This window comes from Sylvia atricapilla, chromosome Z (assembly GCF_009819655.1).
Source record: "Sylvia atricapilla isolate bSylAtr1 chromosome Z, bSylAtr1.pri, whole genome shotgun sequence".
NCBI lineage: Eukaryota > Metazoa > Chordata > Aves > Passeriformes > Sylviidae > Sylvia > Sylvia atricapilla.
In genome coordinates, this window is record NC_089174.1 from 5,772,403 (window position 1) to 5,798,295 (window position 25,893).

The 25,893-nt window shown below is 39.3% G+C and overlaps 1 protein-coding gene across 1 annotated transcript in view; it reads right to left on the bottom strand.

Annotated features, from left to right (window-relative positions):
• Positions 1-25,893, bottom strand: part of LOC136374146 (connector enhancer of kinase suppressor of ras 2-like) — a 176,990-nt gene that overhangs the window by 90,789 nt on the left and 60,308 nt on the right. The window contains exons 3-4 of the mRNA XM_066339365.1: positions 20,428-20,591; positions 631-833 (exon numbers count right to left, since the gene is read on the bottom strand). Of these exons, the coding sequence (XP_066195462.1) occupies positions 631-833; positions 20,428-20,591 (367 nt within the window). The remainder of the gene's footprint in view (positions 1-630; positions 834-20,427; positions 20,592-25,893) is intronic.

Sequence of the window (25,893 nt, forward strand, 5' to 3'; positions counted from 1 at the left end):
CTGCTATAACTACAAAGGAAAAACAAACCAATGTTTGGTTTTTCCAAGCAAGAAAAATGCTGTTTTGGTTTCTCTCTTGCCACAGAGATAGTTTTAATCAAATTCTCAGTTCATAAATGTAAAACACCAGTGGCTGGTTGTTGAGCATTAACCAACACGACTCTACTCATCCAGCCTACTCTTCATAAATAAAACCACTTAATTTTCAGGCTAAGCAAGTACTATCATTTATTTTGAACATTCTTAACTGATTTGCTCAGCTCCAGCTTTTCTGTGTCTTTTTGATGGCTGAAAGACAGCTCAGACTCCTCAAACTTTCCTTCCTTGCCCTTCACACTGAAACTTCTGATGAGTTGTGGCAGTGACAATAGCACAGAAATATTCACTCCACGCAAAATCCAACTGAAAGAATCTCAAAAGTTTTCTAGAGAAAATATTAACGCTCCTGACAGAGAAGGGTACTAAATTTCACTTCCAATATTACACAAATTTCTAAAAATTTAGAGCTAGAATTCCAGACCTGCTGTTTTAATGTTAGAATAGAAGAGCAGGAGAGGCAAAGAAAGAACAAATACAGAACTTCCCAAAGAATTATTCTCATGCACAAGGGATTGCAGAATGGTTAGTTACCTGTCCAGCCAGGCGAGTAAGTTCTTGGCAGCACCAATCAGGTCAACTACAGAGGTAAGAAAATCATTTGGCAGTCGTCTGGAGGCCCTGCCATCATAATGGCCACTCCTCCTCCTACCCGTTATGAAGTTCTGAAGGTTTTTGGCCGAGGCGTTCAGCTTGTGGGACAGAGTCCTCAGGTTTTCAGTCTCCAGACCATAATTCTGAGGGAAAGAAGAAGATTGGTAGAGTATGTGGTCAGCTGCATGAACCAAACCACGAGGAGAAACGTCCTGGATTGGCTTTGGCTGAGGGGGTGGTTGTGGGTTGAGATGGAACAGGAATATTTGGGTTGGGACACATGGGGTGCACCCAGTCTGGGACACTCAGAGCCCAACACAGCTCCTGTGGGTTCAGCCACATCCCTGGAGAAAGGCAAAAAGGATCCCACGAGCTGAGTCTCCAGGTCTGTCCCATTCTCAGGGAGTGAGCTGAGGGAGTGCAGTGTCCCCTCTCTGCTGTGGCCCATGGGTGACTGTCACCTCAGTCTGCAACAGTCCCACTGCACTGGATCCCAGCGCCTGGAATTCCTTCACCTGAGCAGAACAGCCCCTTCCCCTGCCCTGTGGATCAGGAATGAAGTGGAACATGACCTTGCTGAGAGGCTTTCACAGGAACAGCCTCCCCTGAGCCCTGCTGCAGCTGTCCCACGTGGATTGGGACATGGGAACATCAAACCAGGTCAGAGCAAAGGTTCTTGCTCCCCATGGCTGGGAAGAGTCTGAGCAGATAACACCTGGGAACAGCTGCTCGTGGCTCAGAGACTCCAGCCAGTGACAGGGTTTCATATTTAGGAGTTCTGAGTGGATTTTTGTCCATTGTTCTAGCTCTGATGGCGGGAGAAGGGTTGAATCTAACAGAAGGTTTCCAAACACAAGACCCTTTTCCCTTTATCCACATTCCTTCATCCATGTCTCTGTCCTTTTACCACCAGGCCTGTTCCTCAGTTAGACACAGATAACAAGCACAAGGACACTTCAAATCCATTAAATAATTCAAATTCACACAGAAGATCTCAAACACACTGAACTGAACCCAGATTTCTTGCAGCCCCCACAGGATGTAGGACATGAAAGAATTTAATGAACATTTAAACAAAATCAACTTTTAGTCTGTATCAATTGCCCACTGTTAATTTCAAATGTGTTTATATTAGAGGACAACTGATCATGAATATCACACATTAATTTTTTTTTGCCTAAACTCCTTCCTCAAAGCAGAGAATAAAAAATGAGAAGAACACACTTCTTGACAGATGCTAACATGGACATTCATACTAGAAATAATAATTCTCAACTCCAGAAAAGGGAAATATACTGACCAATAACAAGAGTATAAACTGGGGTTGTATGGAAAGCAAACAAAGCACAAACAAACACTTGGTGAAGTGGTTTGGACCTCTGACAGCTGGCTCTGGGGACAGTGCCTTCCCTGCCAGCCATTCTCCCTGTCAAAGTTCACTCTGAGAAATAAATCAAGACCTTGCCTCCAGCTTGGAGGGAAATCTACAAGAAATGAAACACTTTGCTACCTTAGCTGACTGCAAAGGATCACATTTAAGTACCAGGGAGATAATTAATTTAATTGTTAGACCTGTATCACAGCTCAAACGTCATGGCAGGGGCCAGACCATCCAGTTCAAGACCAAATTCCTACAGATGACAAAAAAACCTCTCTCCAACTTTTTTTTTTCCCAGAACAAACGCAGCACAGTTAGAAACAGTGTCACCAAAGAAAGTCATTCTCTTTTGGAAAAGTTTAAAGAGCAAGGTGTATGTGATATTAGTGTGTCATCTGTTTAATATCACATCTAATCTTTTACCGAAGGAATTCCCTCCCCTGCTCTGTTTTCCTCTCGACTTCCACTCCTGCCAAGATGATGACTAAGTGGATGCACTGGGATGCCTTTTCCAGCTCTCAACCAGCTGGGCAGGGCCTGGTTTCCCCTCAGAACAGGTTTCATTCTGCACACTCAGCAACACATTACAAGGATGATAAACTAGATCCTCCTGGTTGCCTATTCCTGTGAAAAGAAGTGGGAAAAAAAAAACAAACTTCTCCCAATACCTTGTTATTGCATAAAAGCTCTGGAAACATGTCACTTTGCTTTTAAGAGGAGTTAAGCAGGAAAGGACACAGTTTGATCACTGAATCTATAAATAGCAGAGGGTATTTTAGATCCCAGCAAGTGTAATCAGCCAGAGAGATCTTCTCCAGTCACTGGAAAACACAGAGGACTGAGCAGGAAATGTGTGTGAGCAAATCCACCTAGTGAACAAGTTCTTTGCTTTATCTTGAAGTTTATTGCTTACACGCCAATGACAACCTCAATTAGTGTCAATACAAAATTTAAAACACAGCAGAACGTAGATAAACTGTATCCATAAAGATAATCAGAAGATGAAAGGAAATTTTTCAGCACAGCCAGAGTGCCGATGCAAGGTAGTGGTTTACCTGAGACTGAGTGGGGCACAATAAAGGGGAAAAGATAAAACTATTATGAACATGACAATAAATCAATGCCTTTGTAGGAGACAGAGACATTGGGTTGTTCTAGATTTAAGCGTGACTAAATCCAAGGCTTTAATTTTTAAATCAAACAACTGTAATCAACTACCAAATGGGAAAAATGTGCTTACAAATAAACCTTGATAGTGTCCCTGCATCCTGATGCTCTGATGTCACCAAACCCCACTGTGGCAGCATATTAGGAGAGGACTGAAGGAAGCTCTGGCTTCTTTTGGGCTTCCAGAGTCAGCAACCAAAGTGATGGGGAATGGAGGAGACTGTTCCAGAGGAGAAAAGAGCCAGGAAGTAGGTATCCCCACAAATTTAAACTGCATCAATTGTAATTCAGTGGACATGTTTGAAAACAAAGAATTGTAGTTTCTGGCAGTGATTGAGCAGGTGAGGAGCCCTGTGGATGGCATTGCCAGTATCCAGATCCCTAATTCCTGTAGGCACCTCATGTCCATGGTGTAACTGAGTCTCAGAGCTGCCAGACTAAATCATTATCACAGCTGCCAGGGCAGACTTCAGCCTTCACAGCCACACATTCTGCTCCCCCTGTGTTAAATACGTGCTGCTCTCATGAGCCACATCACAAAAATGATGCTCCTGAGCCTCGGAAATTCTGTCTCCTGGCAGGAGATCCAGGTGATTTCTTTTTTGCACTCCAAGTCCTAGATATAATTTCTGATTTAAAAAGAATGACAGAAAAATAAAATGGGAAACCTCTGAAAGGGGCAAGAGAGTGCCATTCGAGAGGCAGAATTATTTTTCATCCCCAAAGCAGGGAAAAATTAAAGAAGAAAGTGTTGCTCTATTCCCTGTTTTCATTTCATGATGCTTCAGGTTGTTCCATCATCAAATGACTCAATCAGTGGAAATGGATATACAAGTTTAGAGAATGAATCCTGACTGCCAAAACGACCCCAGATGTTGCCTGTCTAGCAACACAGCCACATAATTTGTCAAATTATCTTGAAATCTGGATCAGGAAGCTGCTTAATGAGACTAAAATTGGTCTCATGTCATTGGCCTAAATGCTCCATTTCAGAAAAAGGGACCTGGACAGGAACATTGCAGAAAGTGCCAAAGTAACAGCACACCTTGAGCACAGAAAGAGATGACTGGAAAACTTGTTAAATATTCAAGTTATTTCATATAAAGGGGGAGATCAAACAGTAAGAATTTATGTATATGCGCTGACAGGATTATTACCTGCACAAAGTCAAAAGAGCTACACAGATTATCTGATTTGTTCAGCAACTGATCCCATGTTTCAGGCTGGAGCTCGGCAATTCCTGACGCCCCATTCCATGACAGGAGCTGGGAAGAAGGATTTCAGGAGGCAGAAATTAAACACAAGTGTGAGATCAGAGGCAGACAAGCTCATTATGGGAGAATATCATTAGCAAAGCTGCAGGATGAAGCTGTGCTTACAGTGACACTTCTCAGTGAGGTGTGCAGCTGATTTGGGTGGAAGGATAACTCAGCTGGCTGCCTGCAGAACACAGCTCTTAAATTCAGCTATTTCTGATTCTCCCATTTCCAGGCTGTCTGTCCTAGCTCCCCTCTCCTGTTGGGTCTGAGCTGCTGTGCTGGTGGCTGGGGTTATTGGAGGTGGTGAGGGAACAGATCCCCCCCAGGGCTTTCACACTTGATCAGGCTTTCTGACGCACAGAAAACAGGTGCCTGCTGTCAGAAACGGTAGAATTCAGGTGACAAGAGAAAATGCCATTTATTTTTCTGAGCAACCCGAAGCAGACCCTTGTTTTTCAGAGTGCAGGGAGGATACAGTGTAAGAGAAAAGTTATTGGATACTCCCTATCATTAAAATCGGAATTTTGGAAACTGAAATACAGGAAATCTGCCTCCAAACAGATATTTCCCCTTTTTAATGTCATAAACCCAAAATGCAGAAACAGCTAAATGCGCATTCATCACGAACCTTCCTTCCCCGTGCCTGTGTCACAATTCCAGCTAAAAGTTCTGCCTGTTTTGTACATTCTGATTTGAAGTCCCATTTTTAAATAATTGACCAAATTCTGTATCCGCTGACAGTATAAGATCTGAGCTTTTCACTTATTCAAAGGAGTGGAATGAAAAAAAAAAATCTTCAGCTATGGCTTCAGGTGTTCTCCTCACCCTACTGCAGGTAAGCAATAACATCACAAAGGAGGATTTTATGCTAAAAAAGCAATCTGGAAGAATCTTAGCTACTAAAATAAAATAAGCTGAATTATAGTAGCCAACATCAAGATAAAAAATAATAAATATAATGGGGGGAAAAAGCGCCAAGTGCTAATCAGTTTTTTGTAAACACCAGCATCTGAAGATCAAAAGCCAAGTATGAAATACCTACAGTTTATGAAGAGTTCAGTTCTTTTGTGGAAACCTCCTGAGCATTTTTTTTCTTGCAGATAGAGCTATAATGAAATTGTTTTGCTGTAATGTGACATACAGAGATAGAAATAATGTCTGCACATTGAAATTTAATAGGCACAGGATGTAATTTTAGCTAAACAGTTTATATTGCATAAGTAATGACTTTAACTTACCTGAAAAACAGATTTCTTTTTAATTATAGTGACTTTTCTTAATGTTGTCATTTGTGTGAGTAGTCAGTGTAATATATATATATGAATATATGTATAAATATATAAACACATGGGTGCATACACAGCTTTTCCTGTAGGTGATACTTTTATTCTGTTACAATTATCACTGAATATAAAAGAAAAATAAAAAGGCAAAGCAGGAGATTTGACTGAGGAGGTGAAAGAAAACCACACTGACTGGAATTCACCACATTTAAGGCATTTAAAACACCACAACCTAAATACTGAGCTACAGTCCCAGCTCTATATTTCATACAAAAACTCTAAGAATGCTCTAAATTATTTGAAATTTAAAAGCTCCACCTCCAGGAACTTCTTCCCCAGTTCAGCCTGGTTTTGAACCCATTCTCAGATCACCCATAGAATGGTTTATTTTGTGTGTGAAGCACCTCAGCAGCTCACTGGGGATGCTCTGCTCCCCTCCCTGGTTCCCTCTAGGCTGCTCCTGGCCCCCAGGGCCTGGAGGTGCCACCCCTGTCCCACCTGGGGCTCAATCCCAGCCCTGAGACCCCTTGGGAAAAAATCCCCAGAGCAGCTCTGGGATTCTCCTCTGGCAAAACACAGATGGGATCCTGCAGCTCCCTGCTGTGTCAGGGCTCTGGCTGCTGCTCCAGCTTTGCCACGAAAATCAGAGCTTTTGGGATAGAATGGAGCCAGCTCTTAAAACCAAGCAAACACAGCCCTGTTTGATAATAAAAGAAAAAGTCACAATTAATCATACACCCTGGTTTTAGGATAAATACTTCTGACACATACAGAGAATGAAAACTGTCGAAACACTTCTTTTTTTTCTTTTAGATTTCCTTTCTGAAGGGACGTTTTTAAAGGTTAGGAGCCTTTGAAATGGTGGAAACCCGATTCTGAAAAACTTGTCTCTGTAAGCATTTCTTTGATTTCACTGAAATTTTGTGGTGATGTTTTTATGATACAACTTCAGACTGAAGATATTGAAAAGGTATAAAGTCCAAATGGGTGAGGCAGTGCATTTCCACCAGGTGTGTCTGGTTTTGCTCTTGAAAAAGAATTTACAGGCTGATCATCCTTTATCTGAATAGCAATTTGAAAAAGACCAAATAAATTTTTCATTAGGGATCCTATAATTCTGTGCACAAGTTCTGGTCTGGAGACTCAAACCCTAAAACTTAAAATTTTCTGAATGGTAAAAAAGGGACAATTATTATAATTACATTCAAGTTATGACATCACTTGATAAAAAGTTAAGATAAATTAAAGAAACTATCAGTTTTTTTAAGGAGAATGTGTTAGATGTAGTTCACACAGTTTATACTCTGACATATGCAATAATTTACGTATTTTATATGTATATATAAAATCCTAGCACTGTTGTTTTGAAAACTATAAATGTATTAGGAAAATAATTTCCATTCATGGCCAGGGAATGCAGCTCCAGTAAAATATGGCCCAAATTTGGTTCAGCTTTTTCTTTAAAAGCTTTTCTCCTTCTAAATCAGTAAATTAGCATAATAACATATAATAAATATATAATAAAGCAAATCCTTCTGCCTCTCTTTAACAACATTTGCCTATCATTTGAGTTAAACTGTAGTATCATAGCACAGTTTATGTGCACAGAACGTGACATTTCATCGAAATAAAAGTATGGAGTCCATTAATAACTATGGTAATATTATGCAAATACGCAACATCATAATATAAATTAGAGTCTATATTATTTGAAACACCTCGATGCTTTTTTATGTGCAGCTTTCCTCCCCCTTGTTCTCTCTTCCATAATAATTATCCCACCTTGCTGGAGCAAATTGTGTCACAATTCTTTGTCTCCTGAGTCTATAATTTGGAACTTGTCATGGTGCTTCTAAGCCCTCCATACACCTTCCTATTATCTTGTAAATAGATAAATTAAGTAGATCTAGAAGTAAGATTAAATGTTTTAACCTCTTTAAAAAATTAAGATCTGCATTATATATTTTTTTTATCTTCAGAGGTTTTATCATTTGCATTGCAATTGAGATATATATAGATATAGATTTCTATCTAGTTATCTATATCTCTACCTATGTATCTATGTATCTATCTATATATAAATGTCAATAAGCATAATTAAGGTTCCCTGGAAAAAAAATTATTTTTAATAAAAGTGATTTTTATTTCAGATAAAAACTAGAACTTGATAGTCTTTCCTTAAAAATTGAACTCAAAAAGATTGTAACGCTGACCATTGAAGCAGGGGTTTTTTCAGAGTAAGGTTTGCAAATATACTGTTAACTTTATGTTTCAGACTTCAGAGTCAGATGATTTGGCTCCTGGTGAGAGCAAAGCAGCAGATGAGGTCAGAGATGGAGATGCAGATTCATTGTTCAAGGATCTCAGGTTATGTAAGTCTTGCCCCACTCTAGGCTAGCCTAAAGCCGCACAGTGCACCAGTTCCTGCCCTGGACTGATTAAGATGAGCAGGAATTAAAAGGATCCCTGATCTCCTGCCTAAACATTTTGTAAGGAGCTTTTACCTGGCAGCTCTTGCCACAGATCTCTGAGCAAACTGCACAAAGCCTCCTTGGTCTGCTTAATCCTAATGAAGCACCGTGATTTCAGCTGTGGAATAAACAAATTCTCCTCCTAATTGGGTGAGCTTGGATAAACTGGAACATGTCCCTGGTTTGGTTATGGAGGGCTGCACAGGGATCTATGGAGACAGAGACACAGAGAGAGAGAGAGGAGCCACTGCTGTGGGACAAGTGCCTAAACCACAAAAAGGTGTGAGGAGAACAAACTCATCACACACAGAATAGACTTTAAAAATGTCCTACAGAACTAAACCAAGCAAATCCACTGAGCAGCCTGACAGAGGTATTTGTGTGATGGCTGTGCACATTCTGAAAATGCATTTTAAAGTTCTCTCTCACTGTCCTACATGGTTGCACAATGAGATCCAGAACATTGTGACACGTCACAAGTGTCATTTTTGGATAAGGTCTGTAAAAATGTGGGATCTGCTATTTAGTTATGTAGACTCCTCACTGCCGTAATGGCATGAAGGATGAAGAAAGCGCATATACTCTTTAAAGTTCATGCCACTCAGTCTGCTTACCATGCCCAAGGAATGCCTTAATTACATTTTTTCCTATGTATGTTTTGGCCATTTTCCTTTCTTCTCCTCCTTGAAGAAAGTTTAATTAAGGTACGGAACTTCCTTATATTTTTCAGAGTTTTAGATTACTCATTCAGCAAGTACTTGAATTTTATTCTGTTTGTAAGTAATCTAAACACCTAAACATCAACCCAGCTATTTGACTACTTAGTGCTCATTCTCACCAAAGTTTTAAGAAAGGGAAATGTTAAGAGAAAAGAGCAGAGCTCATACCTCATCTCAGTTGTAAAGTGTAATAAATGATTATTTACATATCTCAACCATCAACAGTTATTTCTGCAGAGTTTCTGCAGATTCAGAAACATGAGAGATAGATCCAACCCTGAGATTTAATTCCTCTGGGAGAATGTTTTTCCTGCTTTTCCTGTTCACCTCAACAGCATTCCTTGGATCTGCTCCTGACTGCTCTCCCACTTTGCTTCTAATTCACATTCTCTGCTCAGCTCTGACTTCACCAAGAGTTTAGATCTAAAATCCCTGGAAGTGAATCTACATTTTAAAAAATTTCCTTGTTTCGAAAGGCATTAAATGCTTTCTCTCTCTCTCTCTCTCTTTTTTTTTTTTTTTTTTTTTTTTTTTTTTAGCAAAACCTTAATATCCCAGCAGCAGGAATTAAAACCTCATGAGCATAATAACCTTCCCAGAAGCCTGCTGACAAAGTGGTGGGTGCATTGCAGCATCCACTCAGCTTTTGGCCTGTGCCAAGCTGACATCTGGGCACATTTAACATCTCCAATGCCAACTCCCAGGAAAATACCAGTGGAGAAATCAAGCTGTGGCAGCATTTCCTTTTCTGATGGGCACAACAGTGAGACCCAGGAGGATAGAGGGGTGCTTTGTGGCTTCTTTCCATGTCCCAAGGATTATTGTTTCCAATGTTTTATTTCAGTATTAAGGATGGCCTGATCTGCATATGGCTTCAATTACAAAACATATGCAAGCCAGACAGCCAGGGTGGCTTGACCTCTTCCATATGTGTAGGAAAACAAGCTCTGAGCAATCTGCTGACTGGGGACACTGACAAACAAGCAAGTGCAAAGGATGGCAGGAGATATTTCTCCTCCAGAACTGTATTGGACCGTGTTCTGTTAACATTTAAAGATGATTAGCAATTCCTGCCTGCATAAGGCATTAACAACCTGCTGTTGCTGCTCCCCGGTGTGCACTGTGCTACTTTTGGTATGTTCTGTCTCAGAAATACCTAAATCACACCTAAATTCTTCTCTGCATTCCCAGTTACCAGTCCAGGGAACTCCACTGTCAAGGATAAAGTGTCTCAAGCACTTGCTGTACGTTTCAGTGCTCTCGATTTACCTTCCTCTGTATCTAAAAGAGCTGCGTAATGGACTGTTTAATAACCACAAACCTTTATTATTCATTACTAAAACCTTCTGATCAATTAGATTTGACTATTTGTTTTGTAACAGCTTTGTGTAAGAACCAACCATCCAATCCTAGAAAGCCTCATTTTCTCATTTTTTCTAGTATCTCTTAAAATGAATTATAAGGTAGAAATGTAAGATTACAGAGAAAAAGTGATTCAGTACATAACACAAAATTAGAATTTGAATCAGTGGTGAATTATTCAAAGTTCAGGGAATAAATGATAAGCTGGTCTTGGAAATATTGCATCAACACTGACCATTTCACTTGGGTCAGACATTTAACTTAGATCCCTGCAAAAGTGGCAGCTCCAGTCAAAAACCACACGAATTCTTGAGAAATGTTCCACATATTCATAACAATTCAGAGCAGCATATAGAAATTAAATTAGTAACAAGATTCGTTTGAATGGGCATTAATGAGAGTATGAAAAAAGTTCATTTATCTATTTGGATTGTGAATTTGCTGAAGGCTGCTCAAGCAACTCAGTCAACAACAGTAGCATGAATATGCATGGGCATGCTCGGATATTTGCATGCAGATGAATTTATCCCTGACAATAACTGATCACAGATAATTACTCAGGAATTCAGGCAGCTCATAGGCACTGATAATGTAACACATTGGCATGAAAAATATCTCACTGGGAATTCATGAAAGAAATTGTTCCTTGCAAATCAGAAAAGCGATTTTTTTGGGAGGGAGAATGTCCTTTTTTTGAACTTTCACTGAGCTACTCCCTGTATTTCCTTGGCACAGAGATTCTCCGTGGTATGGTGCTTGCTAAAATGCATTGCACGGGACGGATTTCAAATCAGATTGATTTGAAAAGGGAAAAAGAGAACTGTGGCTTTGTGCAAGGGAAGGAAGGTTTTGCAAATGAAACACACAATGAATAAAGGCAACATAATCCTTTCCAGTGGACAAAGAGGGAATGTCTTAAAAAAAAATTAAAAGCTAATTTTAAATGCTCATAATATTGTCTTTACCTAAATATTTGAAATACCATTTAAGAAATTGTGCAATTATTTTTCATTAAAAGACTAAGAATTACCAGTGTATTTCATGTGGATTGTTAGAAAGAACAATTTCTTTGATGTTTAAGACTTTCAGCACCTGAATAAACTAAGAAAATATCTGTATGTCACTGAGTTCTTGGGTTATCCTAAAGAAATTTAGTTTTATGTAAGTGTAATAACACTTTTTCCATTTAAGGAGGAGAAGTTTATCTCTTCCTGCACTGGTGTGTATTATTCTTCCTTTTTTGTTCTAAAAATAGACTCCTCTCTCCTCTATAATCTAATATTCCCCTCCTATTTCACATAATTACCTAGGACTGAATCAATATTCCATTAGCTGTATGCCGTCAATGGGCTGTCCCTCTGTGCCTGGAGCATTCCAAGGATTCAGATCTTCATCCAGGCTGCTTTAGCATCCTCTGGAAAGAGGACAAACCTTTTGGGGAGCAGTGGCACTGAAAGGGATTCATTTTCTATGGTCTGCCACCTCTTGATCCCCACATCCCTTTGGATCCCAAGACGCCTGGCACAGCCCCTCTGACTGTCCCCGGCAGAGGGCTGGTGCCTCTCCCAGAGGATGAGGAGAATTTTTTCCCAGGATTTCTCCCTGGGACCTTCCCAGCACTGGCAGGAATCCTCGTGGCCTCCCAGTCCCATTGGGTTTGGCTGGGATTAGACAAAACTCAAAACTTAGAGGTTCTGTAGGGATGGACTGGCCAGCACAGGAAACATCACCTGCCCTGAGAATCACTCCCATTGGGATGGTTCTGCCACCCAAATAAATATGGGAATTCACACAGCTTTGGTAAGGACCTTTCATAAAGCTGCCAAGTCAAGATTATCAGCCTCAGCTGGCTAATGGATTTAAATTGTGTATTCAAATGTTTAATGCAGTAGTATACAATTAAGTGTTGCTATGATGCAATAGACCCAAACCCTCTGTTTGTTTCTGACACAAAGCACAAAGCCCTCAGTGCTCCAAACTCTGATTTCAGAAAACCAGTATTTTCCTTTCATATGCCCTGCTTGAAGTCTTATTTCTGTGTTTGCAATAAAAGATTTGAGTGAAAGAGCTACCACTGGGCACCCCAGAATTTATAATTTAAAATTACTCAGCTTTTAAATTATAAGGGAGAAATAAAATTACTCCTCCAGGAAAGATTGCTGTTCTAGAGGCATTTTTATGAAACCGAAGCAAACTTTGCAACATCTGGATTTTTATGCTCTACTCAGAAAATTTTTGGTAAGACTTGCATGTATTTGATTAAAAGAAATGTAGAAATCCAGCAACACATTTTATCATGAGTAAGAGATGACACAGGATGAAAATATTGCAAGCATCCTTCTTTCTAATTCCTTTAGTGTAGAAACAAAATGATAGAAAAGAAAATGTGAATGCTCTGCTGCACAATTTGTTCATGTGTCACTGCAAGGCTGTTCTCTACACTTCACACTGAGATTCTAGAAAAGCAATAATTCATATAAATTAATTGGATATGTCAATTCTTATTGTTCCACAAAGGCTGGGTGAGCATCCTGAGGAGACCACAGGGGATCTCCATGTTGCTGCAGACAAATCAAGTCTCCAAATCTTGACTAGTCTGAGGTTGGGGACATAGAAGGGTTACACAGAGCAATTTAGGCTAAAATTAAGGTTAAAACATTAAAGTTGGCATTCCTCTCCACAGGTATTGGCAGACTGGATTATTGTGCAGGAAAGGATGCCTGTGAAGCCCAGAGAAATCAAAGCAAAAGGAGCAAAACCCAGTCCCAAAACACTGCACCACGCCATGCTGGGGCAGCTGGCGTCAGCAGAAACACCATGAAATGGAAGAGGGTGCTGACATAAAGGTTTTTGTTTTACCCCTGGTCAGAGAAAATGTCCTTTCCTTTATCCCCAGCAGTGACTGGGATCACTACCAGCAGTCAGAAAGAGAGACCAGACACCCAGACACCCAGAAGGGATGAAATTGCAAACACGATTCCTGACTTCCAGCTCCAAAATTATGTCAGAAATGAATGTTCCATTAATGTCCTCTAAACCAGGGATGGAAGAATATACAGAAACTATAATACAGTACAATATTATAGTTTATTCCAACATGTTATAGATAATAACGATATATTATAATATAATAAAATATTATATTTTATTACAACACTAGTTGAATTTCAGCCCTAACACACTGCCCTACAGTGTTGGACACACATGGTTTTTAACCCCAGCTCATTACCTACCTATTCATTTACATAAATTTCTTCTCCTGCTTTGGCCTAATAAGTAGCAATACATTTTAATTGCAATTTTTATGGGGGGCTGTTCTCTGCCAGTGAGTGACAGGAACTCACAGCATGAAAAAGAATGAAATGTTCAGGATACCACTGAGCTTACCCAGACAGAGAACCAACATGAAATACAGTAATGGATTATTATAAAAGGATTCTTTTGTAAATTTCTAAATGGAAATAAGTACATTTATTTCTCAGAAGCATGCAGGAGCTCCTGTAGGAGTCTATTCACCAGCCAAGCCTGCCATGGATTAGGATCCTCATTCTCACTGGTGCTCAAACAGATGCATTTTCAGAAGAAAATTACAAGCTTTGGAGCAGGTTTAACACTTTGAATAGAACATGTTTCTCCCTATTTTGTGAAAAGAATTACTGTGTGACAAGAGGAAATCTCTCAACTATGTCAGAAGACAGGAAAAACAGAAGTCTCTTTCCTCTCATTTGCGTGTTAACATTGTCTTGCTTCAGAGGCAAATGCTGTGCATAAATTCAAAGAATTAGCAGCAGTCAACACAGCGAATTTTTATTTTTTCTGGGTATTTTTTTAACATAAACAAAACCATAAGTAGGAAGAATACAGAAATAGCCTGAAGTAATTCATCTGAATCTTCATAACCCAATAACATCTTTTGTGGGCAAGAATTAGATGTGGTCTCCCAGATTTCAGCTGCTCTGCTGAAATTCCCTTTTGGACTGCATGCAGGAGCTGAAATGTGAATTAAATGCAGGCAACCTCCTCTCTCATATTTCCACTTAAGGACCTTGTGTTGTGGCAAGGGGTGGAATTCTCATTGGGATACCTGAATAGGACCATTTCCAGTCTGTGTCTGGCTACAGGATATACACACATCCCATAACCAGAGGGATCTGTGCCTTCATCACAGGTCATATGGCCACGGCTTCCCTACAGGAATGGTAAATTCAGAGAGGATAAAGTTCTCTAGAGAGTCCAAGCCTAAGTTTCTAATATTTTTAACACACAAACACGAATCCAAAAGTCACTTTTGTCCTAAATTCCTTTTGTAACAACCCTGTGCTTGGGTGCCTCTGGAAATTTTGCTTGCTGCACCACGGCTGCTGCTGCTGCAGCTCCCAAAATATTCCTGCTGTATGTTACTGTGGAGCAACTGGTGTGGAATAAGTGGTCCTTGAGGAAAACACTGAGAAGACATCAAGAAAAACTTCCCTTTACTTTGTTCTTTGCCTAAATAAACTCCCAGAACTGCCTTTAGCATGGTGATTTTACAAAGAATTTAATTTTGGTGGTTACTCAACACTCAAATGTGTAACTACACCCAAACTTTTCCAACACACCTTGGCAAAACCATGAATTTTTTACCTCTCCCCAGTAAGACAAGAGAGTCCTGCACACACCTGTAAAATCCCAGGACTTTAGGCAACTCTGAATTTTTTGTACAAACTTAATTATCTTCCTTCAATACCCTCATCCTAAGAGAAATCTGAAAACACCAAGTTTTCTTTCAAAAGTCAACAGACTTTTAAAAGAATAAAACCAGAACAACCCCAAACCCAGACAATCCTTAAAGTCAGTTATTTTTCCAAGTTGCACGATTTGAAAGGCTAAGAAAGAATGAAGCTGCTAATTAGACTAATCAAAAGATGATACACATGTTCTAATATGTGCAATAATTAACCCACTCAATTCAATGGTATTAATTCAGTGTTTTGGCACAGCATAATAAATAGCACTGGACTGCCAAAAGCTGAACTTCTGTTCCAGTTGAAATTAATAAAGCTCTCTGGATGCACACATGTTAGTGGAGACAAAAATAATGCATGTGCCAGGTTCCTCATTCCACTGAGGAGATGGAATATTTCATCATCTCTCAGCAAGAGGGATGGCATTCCCTTCCAAAGAAATGAGATTCATTTCCATCTACTCAAGCATCAATATATATATAAAATGAAGATTTTAGTCTAGAATAATTACCTTTGAGTAACCCCTGAAATATGGGTGGAAAAGAAGAAGTATTTGACACATAGAATTACTTGTAAAGAGTGAAGCTTGTTTACAAATCAGGAGAATAAGAAAAAAAACTTCCTAATATACTTGTAAAATTGACAAATCGAAAGTGCATTAACAGAATTATAACTAAAAGGATCTCAAGAGAGATCATTGTAGGTGTGGCCATTAAAATAGTATTAATTGAGGAAAAACTTGAATGATTTTAATTTAGAAGAGCAATGTTATCAGTAGGTACAGAGGCAGTTCTGAAAGACTTCACCTTCACCAAGGTGTGCTTCAAAATAAATCACTGCAAACTTCTCTCCACCTGACCAACTAATTACTATTGCTGTTGTAATTTTCTTGGGGAGATGCCTAATAAAGAAATATGTCAGAAAAATTATAGAGGAAAAAAGAATTTGTTTGGTAGCTGTGTCCCATACATTATTAAAAAAAAAACCCAAACCAACAAAACCCAACTAAATATAAATTAAACTAAATTTAAATTAAATTCCTGCAGTTGCTGTAACCATGTTGACCATGGGTGATTTTATTGTGCCTTCTAGTGGAAAACCCACCCTGCCTGGATTGTGCCTTTGCAGAAACTGCAAACAAAGTTTCTAATCTCTATTTCTCCTTGAAATTTCTCCACAGCACAAGGCCTTATTTCACAAGTTGAATGCCTGTGAATTAACAGTACTTTTAATTACTTGAGATACAATCTCTATTGGAGCATTCTTTTCATTTCCCATTCATTTTTCATCCTTTCATTATCAGTCTTTCTTCCCACTAGACTGTTTATATTTTAATTCGTGCAGGATTTAACAATATACTGACTCCAATACTGTCCTAATTAAATTAAATTTACTGGCAGATTTGAATAGCAACCCACGTTGACCTCAAAAATATTCCTTTTTCTTCCAGCATACTTTACTCTCTATCAAAAAGCTCTTTTCTCCAGACCCTGCTACTTCTGCAGATTCAGCCTCTCTGCTACAAGTCCTCCAATAGATATCCCAATTGATATTTCAACTTTAATAAAATTACAGTCCAAATCCAAGTGGCTTACAATTTTTAGTCCTTAAACATTATTTAGGTCACTTCAAATAAATAATTGCAGAGCGGTTTCTGACCACCCTAGCAAGAAAGGACTTTGATATTCCAAACTGGATTTTTTTCCCCACAGCCATCATTCCCAATTTTCTTCATAATTAAAGCGCGATTCAAAAATGTCTTTCCAGAATGGTCAAAGAACTGAAGCTGAAAGTGAAGCTCACCTGTGACTTTGCATTTCATAGCACACAAATTTCCCCTTCAGCAAGCCCAAGATAGAGCCTGTACTTTCTTTCCTACAGAGAAAGTTCCTCTCACCTTTTGCACTCTGGCTTTAACCTTTCATAAAAGAGGTTATTTTAACATTTGAAATTATTTAACTTTCAGGTAAAATACATACACTTCTATATCACCAAATTGCATGGGAGTATTGAATATTCTCAATCTTCCCTTTTCACATTTCTTATATTTTTTTTTCTTTTCCACCACAAGTCATCTTTCAGCATGGAATCTTCTGAAGCCAGGATTCTCATATGAATTTCCTATCTAAATTCAGCTTGCTTTCAAAAGAGAAGTGGATATAAAAATCATGTCAAGGGCTGATGCACAACATCAAACCCTCGCTGCCTTTAATAATTTGCATTTGGAATCTGGCTAATAGCTGGTTTGGGAATGGGAATAAAATCCAGGACTTTCCTCCTTTAGTTTTAGTCTCTTCTTGCACTTTGAACCCTGTTTACAGGTCAGCATTTGGTTCAGGGGGTGGTTCTCCACTGCTTGGAGCAGCAGCCAAGGCACCATTCTTGGTGTAACCCCACCAAAACCCCACTACCCATCCCACAAAAGCCAGTGGCCTTCAAACCCTTAGGAAAGGCACATTCCAGTGTGTCCAAAGGCCTGGAGCTCAGACAGTCAAATTTCCCCGGGTTTCCTAGAGCAGCAGTGCTGCTTTTCAGGTATTTCTGAAGACCCCTGATCACCCCTGAGCTTTCCTGGGAGATCTCTCCAGCCCCTGGAGCTGCTCCTGTTCCCAAAGTGGCACAACCCACTCTGCTGGGATGGACTGTGGATCCTGCTGATGCTGCCTGGGAGAAATGGGTCATGGAACTTGGACACTGCCCACTGCCAACCAGAAATCAATCCAGGAATCCATGCACGGGGAAAAAAAAAAAAAAAAATCAATGTTCATTGACATGGTCCAGCCAGGGCTGACAGGCAGGGCAAAAGCAGGGCATGGATGTGGATAGGGACAGGAGCAGAGCTATCCCAACACACATCCAGACCCATCGTGGGTGTTCAGGACTGGGAACACACCAGGATGGACAGAGCAAACTGCTGATGGCACCTCCCTCTCCACAGGTGGGATTTCAAGACCCCACTATTAGAATCAGTGCTTCCCCGCCTTTTTTTTTTTTTTTTTTTTTTTTTTTTCTCCATAAAAAGTGTTGAAAATAAAATCAAGGTACATGTGTTTATGAATCTGCAAACAGAGCTTGTGCTCTGCACCCTGCCCCTACTTCCAACACACAGAGAGTGCATTAAAGCATTGATTCCTGACTGCCTGGGGCTCTGTTTTACCTGACCATAAACTGTATGAAATTTGTTTGTAATGCAATTCAAGGAATCAGAGGCTAAATTATGCATTACTTAAGACATTCTGATTTCAATAACTTCCTATATGTTAACTCCTGTTTAGTGGCATAAACAAAACAGAGATACTCTACAGTCCCTTTAAAAACTCCATTTAAAATATTTCCTCTGTTTTTTTTAGACTAGCTGTTCTAAAAATCCATATCAGTGGGCAATTCCAAATCACAATTTTTTCTGGACACAGAAAAACAGAAGTCAGATGTCAGAGCAAAAATCTATTAATTTTTCAAGAGTTAGCACTGAATAAGAATACAATTGTAATATTTTAGAAATTTATTTCAGCTCATAAAGGCAGCATCAGCTCTCCTCTCATTCAATTATTGCCATTATTTTAAACAACTAAAGCGAGATCTTTTAATAAAGCTTTTCTATTACATGGCTCCAAACCCTAATAAATGAGTACAGATTTAAAATAGATGTTTTACTGAGTCTAGTAAAACTTTTCAGTGACCCTGCAGGTATTGAGGAAGATGATGTAGGGAGAGCCAAGGAGAAATGTCAGAAGCAGGATACCCCCAGGAGCAGAGCTGCAGGCAGCAGACGCGCTCAGCGGAAAGCACATGGAACAGGAGGAGAAACATTTAGAAACAGGGAAAAATAAAAGAAAAAGGCATTTTAGAGTCAGTGTGAGAAAGGAAAGGAAAGAGCTGAAAGGCAGGAGGCAAAATAAATGATACCAGGAGCTGGAAGACTCCCATCCTGCTTCAAAAGGAAAAGTAAGGTCATGAGACAGCAGCGCGAGAGCCGCACTGTTGACCATCAGCAAGAAGTACATTTTCTATGGTTAAAAAATTTTAAAAAAAGAAAAAAAAAATCATAACAAAAGAGTCAGCAGGGTCCCCCTCAGGGACACACTTGACTGAAGGGAGATGTTCTTCCAGAGGAAACTTCTGTGGGCTGCTGTTCCTGAGGAGTGTCCAGGCACAGCGTGACTCTGGGGCTGTGCTGGCTCCTCTGGGATGGAACACGAGGTTTCCAGGGAAAAAATCCGGAATCTGGGTCCAGATGTTTCCAGAAGGCCCTGAGCTGTTGGGTTCTGCAACACACACCTGCCCCTAAAGCATTTCTCTTCTCTGACAAAGTTGTTTCATTTGGAGGGGCAGATCTCAAGGCACACTGAGGGTATTTTGTCATTCGAGGTATAGGAAAGAAGAAGATTAATAATAAGAAGTACTTAATTTATTTTTTGCTCTCCCAGACCAAGTGCATTTTACCTCATTTGTTTTCTATCTTACCTCTAAGTGCCAGTTTCCCTCTTGGAAACAATTTCTCTTTATCAAATTCCTACAGGATAACTCAGATATTCAAACACAGAATTCTTGATATAGAAGTAAAATATTATGATTGTCATGTGCCTATGAGATCAATTTACCTATGTAATTTTGCTATCTTGGGTTTTAGTATTTTCAATATTCTTTCACCTGTCCAGCTACATGAACAGAAGTTATTTTGTCTTTAGAATTAATTTAATGCATCACATTTTATTGGCTGGTAGGAACAAAGTAGCAGACAAAAAAAATTTTTTTGTATTAAATACTTCATTAAGAGGTTAACTGAATTAGTAACCTAGTAATTATTAATGTGAACAAATCATGGCTTTCCAAATGCTTGCAGATTTCTAAAAAAAACCAAACCCAACCTTTAGTCAACACACTTGTCTATAGTTTAGATGAAGTCAAATTTACCACTCCAGTCTCATCTTAAAGCTCATTTTAAACAATCTTCCAGTCTAATTAGCATTACCTTCTGGCTGTGTAGTACCATCCCTTTGAATGCTGGCGTGGTTAAACCACTCAGGTCTGCTTGGTTCAGTGCAGTGTGGCAAATGTCAGTGAAATACGAGGGCATATGGCACATAATTACAGAACCATATGGATGCCAGGAGTGATAGTCAAGAGCATTTGAACACAGGACCAAGAAAGTCAGAGGAAAAGCAATCAAAGGCCATCACACATAATCATTAAATAGATAAATATAGTTTCTGTGCAGCTGAGAGAAGCCAGGACATGTCTGTCCTTTATTGAAGCAGAGCCATCGTGCCTGTTTGAGCGTGTGGCCTCAGAGGAACCTCTTCATTATTTTTGGTTTGGTTTGTAAATTTATAAATGCGGCTGATCAAAGTGAGTGATGCGAGGAATCACTTACCAACGCACAGAGCAGATCAACTGCTTCCAGGATCAGCTCCTGGTGGCCAATGCGAGTCACTCCCAGCTCCTCCAGCTCCTGGTGAGTGATGTGCAGCAGCTGCTCCCCATTGATCTTCTCCCTCTCAAAGTTTTTGATGTATTGTTGGAGGCAATCATCGAGGCCTGGTTAGGAAAGCCAACAGCACAGATTCAGAGAACGAAGAAAAACCCAAGGAAATAGTTCTGTAGCTCATAAATACAGAAATTTCTTGGGAAGGCAAGAAATTACCTTGTTTAAACATAATAGCTTGTTTGGAGCTATTATGGAAAACGTGCAATGAAAATTATGATTTAACTCACATAATACAGCACATGCTGCTAAAGAGAGAAGTTTATATTACTGATGTTATTTTCAACATCCTCAAACATTTTAATAGTGATTCTAAGCCTTCAGAGAGACGAGGGAAGGACAAAGCAGCACAGAGAGTGACATTATAAAAAAACCTTTTTCTTGTGATGTCACAGAGACCTAAATATAAGTTTATCTTATGATTAGGAACAAATTCTTCCTGTAACTCTTGCAGGACCCTTCAAGGTCAGAGAGTTTGGCTGTCCCTGATCAGGAAGAGTTTTTCAGGCTCAGTAACCACCCACAATAACTCTGCTACACCCACTGCCAATTCTCACCCCAGCTTACCCAGATTTCTGAATCCAAACAACACAAAAATGATTTTGGTCAACACCTCCAACTAAGAATACAATTTTACCCATGCACAAAGACTTGTTCCATTTCACCCCAAAGCCTGATAGGATGAGAATAATAGGGTTTTTTTTTTTGTTTCTCAGACCAGAGAAGAAACTGATTAATGACACAGAAAGATTTTCTCTTCCTCCAGATCTGTTTCATACATGCCTTGAATTTCCAGGCAGAACAATGAGTTGAACAGGGATCTACTACTGAAAGCCACATGAGGATTCTCAGAGGTCACTCCAGGGCTGTCAGATTCAACAGAAACCTGGTGTGCACCTGACTTCCTAGAGACCTACAAAATGCACCTTCAGTAATCTCACCTAACAAGTAAAGTAAAACACTGATTCTCAGTGATTTGCCGTGCCATGAAACAAGTAAATCCAAGATGCATAAAATTACAGAGATTCAGACACCACAGAAATAACCAACTTGGGCATTTATGACAGAACCAAAAAACGTGATTTCTGCACACAGCCGCTATCAAATTGACATCAAGTCTGCAGAGCATCTGAGAAAAAGAGTTCTGACATCTTGTCAGGGTGTGCTGGGTGTCACCACTAACATCCCAATTAACACAATTCAGCTGGGACAAAAAGGACTGTGATGACACGAGGATGGAATGAAATACACCAATGTGTTCATCCTCAGTCCCTAAATACAGGGAGGTACAGCTGCAGTTTCATTTAATTAACTCTTCTTTCAACCAGATCCTGTTGTTTACTCTGTAAACTCATAGTCCTAAGTTATGTCACAGATAAAAGCTCATTTACCAAGTAAAGTGTACAGCTTTATATTCACTTACACCTATGTCCCACACAAAGCTAGTAAAGTGATAAAAATGTAGTATTTTATGGTGTAATTCACAAGTATGAGGTAGTTTGGGGGATTTTTAAAGCTCAAATCAGCAGTCTGTAGCTAATACCTAAACCTTTTCTCTATTCTAGAATGGCCTGCTAATAGGAAACAACTTCTCTACATCTGTTCATTATTTTTAATGATCCCATGAATGGTTTTGCATAAGTATAGTTCAGTTCCATTGGCTGAGAACTGCAAATTCTCTGTTTATTATTTAACATTTTAAACTCCAAGCTCTTGCACGTTTCTGTTCCCGCTTGCTGAAGAGCAATTCTTAAAACCATTTTAGAGCAAAAATTTCACATCTCTCAGATTTGCTTCCAGGGACATTGCCCTAAAACTCAGAAAAAGTCAAGAAACCGCTACTATGTCTCAAATTATTTTCAAAGAAAGCAAATTAATTAAAAAATTTAGAATCAGTGGCCACGACAAGCACTGTAGCATTAAGAGAGATTTAGGAAAACCCGAGTGAATGTGCCATGCTGTGAGAAGTGTGCAGTCAGATGTATTAAACCTGCCTTTGTGCCAGGGAGAATGTATGACAGCAGAGCAAAAAATCAAATTTGTATTATTTGTGCTGCTCTGTAATAGCTCCCCAGGGCACCTTTACAAGGCATTTACTTACTGGTGCAAACAGTGTGGCAGTTGACAAGAGAATATAGAAATATATCATTAAAGGGCCAGGCTGTCTCAGAGAATGACAGCACTTAATAAATACACACAAAATAAGAGAGATTTTCCCATTGCTCTCTGCTTTTCTGTCTCTCTGGGAGCCAGCTACTGAAATGTGAAACATTCCAAAGCAGGAATTCAGCATCAGGAACATCTTTATTGTCAGGGCTCCAATTGTTTTCACATTAAAATATCCGAGATGAAATTAGAAAGGGTACAGAACGAGCTCATGTTGACTCACCCAAACCAAATGAAAAATTTATTTCCTCAAGCCACTCAGGTCTCATTAGGACTCTTTATGCATTTTCCCCCAACATCATTTCTGTTTACAAATAAATATGAAAGCAGTCCAGATTCATAACTACAGAGAAAAAAGGGGCCTTAGCTCTGCTTAGATGCAGGTAAATAAAATTAACCCACTATTCCCAAGATACATAGCATCAGTGACAGGCAAACAAAAACACAGAAATTTGCAGTTCTCTTGCTGCACATTCTTATTTTATTTGTGCACATTTTGTAACTCACCAACAACTCCTTCAGAGTGCAATAAAATGATTGAAGAAAAATTGTTTAAACATGGGTATTTTACTTTAAAGTCAAAGCTTAACTGCCATGATGAGAAAATGATGGTTGGGGTTGGAGAATTTTTATTTTTCCAATCCAGCTGGGCTCAAGGAGTTAACTCACCTTAATAGAAAATCAATGAAGGTTGAAGGCATTTGCTAATATGTCAGTGTTATTTGAGAGGACAATCCAAGAAAAAAGGAGTTATCCATCAGCCCAAGTGCTGACTGAGTCAGCTGGGAAGCAGCCCTGGCTGAACATTGCATTAAAAGCTGTATAAACCCCTGTGCTCAGGAAGTGGCCTTATAGAGGGAAATCAGAAGAAACATCCCATAAACCACATCCACTCGAAAATTCTGACATTTTCCTTTTGTGTGGTTGGATTCCATGATCTCAAAGGTCTTTTCCAGCCTTAAAAATTCTATATTCATAGAGCAGAGGAAAGAAAACGAAGCAACTCAGATATATTGACTGCAAACTGTGATTTTGCAGAGCATCTGAAGTTAAAGTCAAGGAAACATCCGAAAAAAATAAGATAGAAAATAGAAAATTGTTAGGGAGAAAGGGCAGGAAAAGAAAAGCCAGTGAGCTTAAAAACATTTATTTTTAGAAATGCATAATTGGGAAAAAAGAGTAATTGAAACAGAAAAACAAAGCAAAACCTTAAAAATATCTCTAAATCAGATTTAGGTAGTACTTCAGAGCAAACATTACAAAAGAGAGACGCCACATATTGTGGGCAATAAGGCTCACTGAGATTAAAATGAATCTTCCCATCAGTGTCAACAAAAGGCAGGTTTGGTTTCCATTAAAAGTACAAAGATTGTTGCCATGTTATGTAAACATCTGTGCCTTCCCCTCTGCCCTTGGATAGATATTGAAAACATGACCATTATTGAAAAAAATTACTATAAAATGAATGAAGGGAAAGCCCAAGTTGTTGCCTCTTATGCAGGAATGGTGCAGCCAGGGCAGCTCTCACAGGAGAACTGCAGGAGCAATAACTGTTGAATGTGATCCATCCCAGAAGGAATTTTCCTGAGTTCAAAATCTGTAATTTCCCATTTTTCTAGGTCTCTCCATAATTCACATGCATTTGTTTGCTTCTCCTTTTTTTTCCTGCATTTTAATGGATTCTTGCAACTTACTGAAAACTGTGGTTTTGTAATCTCTAGTTGGATCTTAATATTTCTAAATAACAGGACAGATTATGCTGGGAGAGATTCCTTGAGCTTTATTGCAACATCAGCCTCAGCACAGGGTGAGACAATTGAAAGATGGTAACAGCTCACATCTTGCCAACAGCAGCCAAAATGTTTATGTTTTTCTCTTTATTACAGGGCTTTTCAAAAGTTTTCTAATCAGATAGCAAATTGTTAAGAGCTTACAGACATCCGCACAAATCAATCATTAAAACTACATATACCTTATATCTAACAACAGGTGCTTTTTTCATATTTCTTGTTACTCAGGAACTTTTTATACTCTTCTAACAGAACCTCATTATTAAACTTCTCTATTATTTTGCTTAACACATTTTTCTACTTGCTGAGTAACTCTACACATCACAAAAAGCCATTGCCTTATTCTTTTATGTCCTCATTCTTTTATGTCCTCATTCTTGTATCCTTTCGATTTTAGGCTTGCATCTGCACTGCTATGAAAGCTTTCTGCTTTTTCTATTTCCCACAATTTCTCCTAAAAAAATTCCTGCCCAAACGATGGTCATGTTGCTGCTCCATGAGAATTCCCTGGGGAAAATGCAGCTGGAGCAGCAAACCCTGGCTGTGAAAAGGAAGGGCAGGGCAGGTCCCTGCCAGCTCTGCCTGGCACAGACACAGCAGCTCCCACAGGAGCACTCCCTGACAGAGGAGGGGATGCAAAACCAGCCCCTCTGGTAGGAAAATGCAGTTTTGCTTTTAGGTTTTAGGGTGAAAAAGAAGGAAATCTGCTTGGTGGGAATGCATTGACCACTCCTGGCTTCAGCACTGCTGCGAGAGCCCACTGGTAAAACCTCTGACAAGTATTGACAAAGTATTCAGTGTTTTTCCTGATTAAAACCATATTTAGAAATTAAAAGAACGCAGCACAACACTTAAGTCCCAGTTGCACAAAGGCTTATGCACAATAAAAAATCTGAGGTGGAAGTGTCTGTGCGACCTGGATCCAAAGGAGAAAAGCTGAAAGTTGATGGCATGATTTGTTTGTTCAGAAGAATTACACGTTGGCCTGCCAAGACAAATTAATAACCTACCAATGTGCCTCATTTGACTAATAAAATATGTAAAACAACACTATCTCTGCTCTTGCAGAATCGTGACTTGTAAAAAATCAACAGATTCAAGTGAAATAGGGGCAAATATCAATTTTCAAATATTGTTGTGCTGCTGTTTCGAGACTCGCAAGTCCAGAAAATCAGCTCTTCACTCATAGGAAATATAAAATCTCTCACTATTATGCTGGAAATTCTCTGGTTAATTGCAAAAGCAGCACAAACTTCTGCTCCTGTCACAACCTTCAGTTTAAATACGCAGATCTGCTTAAATATATCCAGCATTTAACAGCGTCCACAGTCTCAGCCCAGATACAATTTTTACAGAAAGCAAAGAAAATTGCGTTTGGTGGGTTTTTTTAAAGAACAAG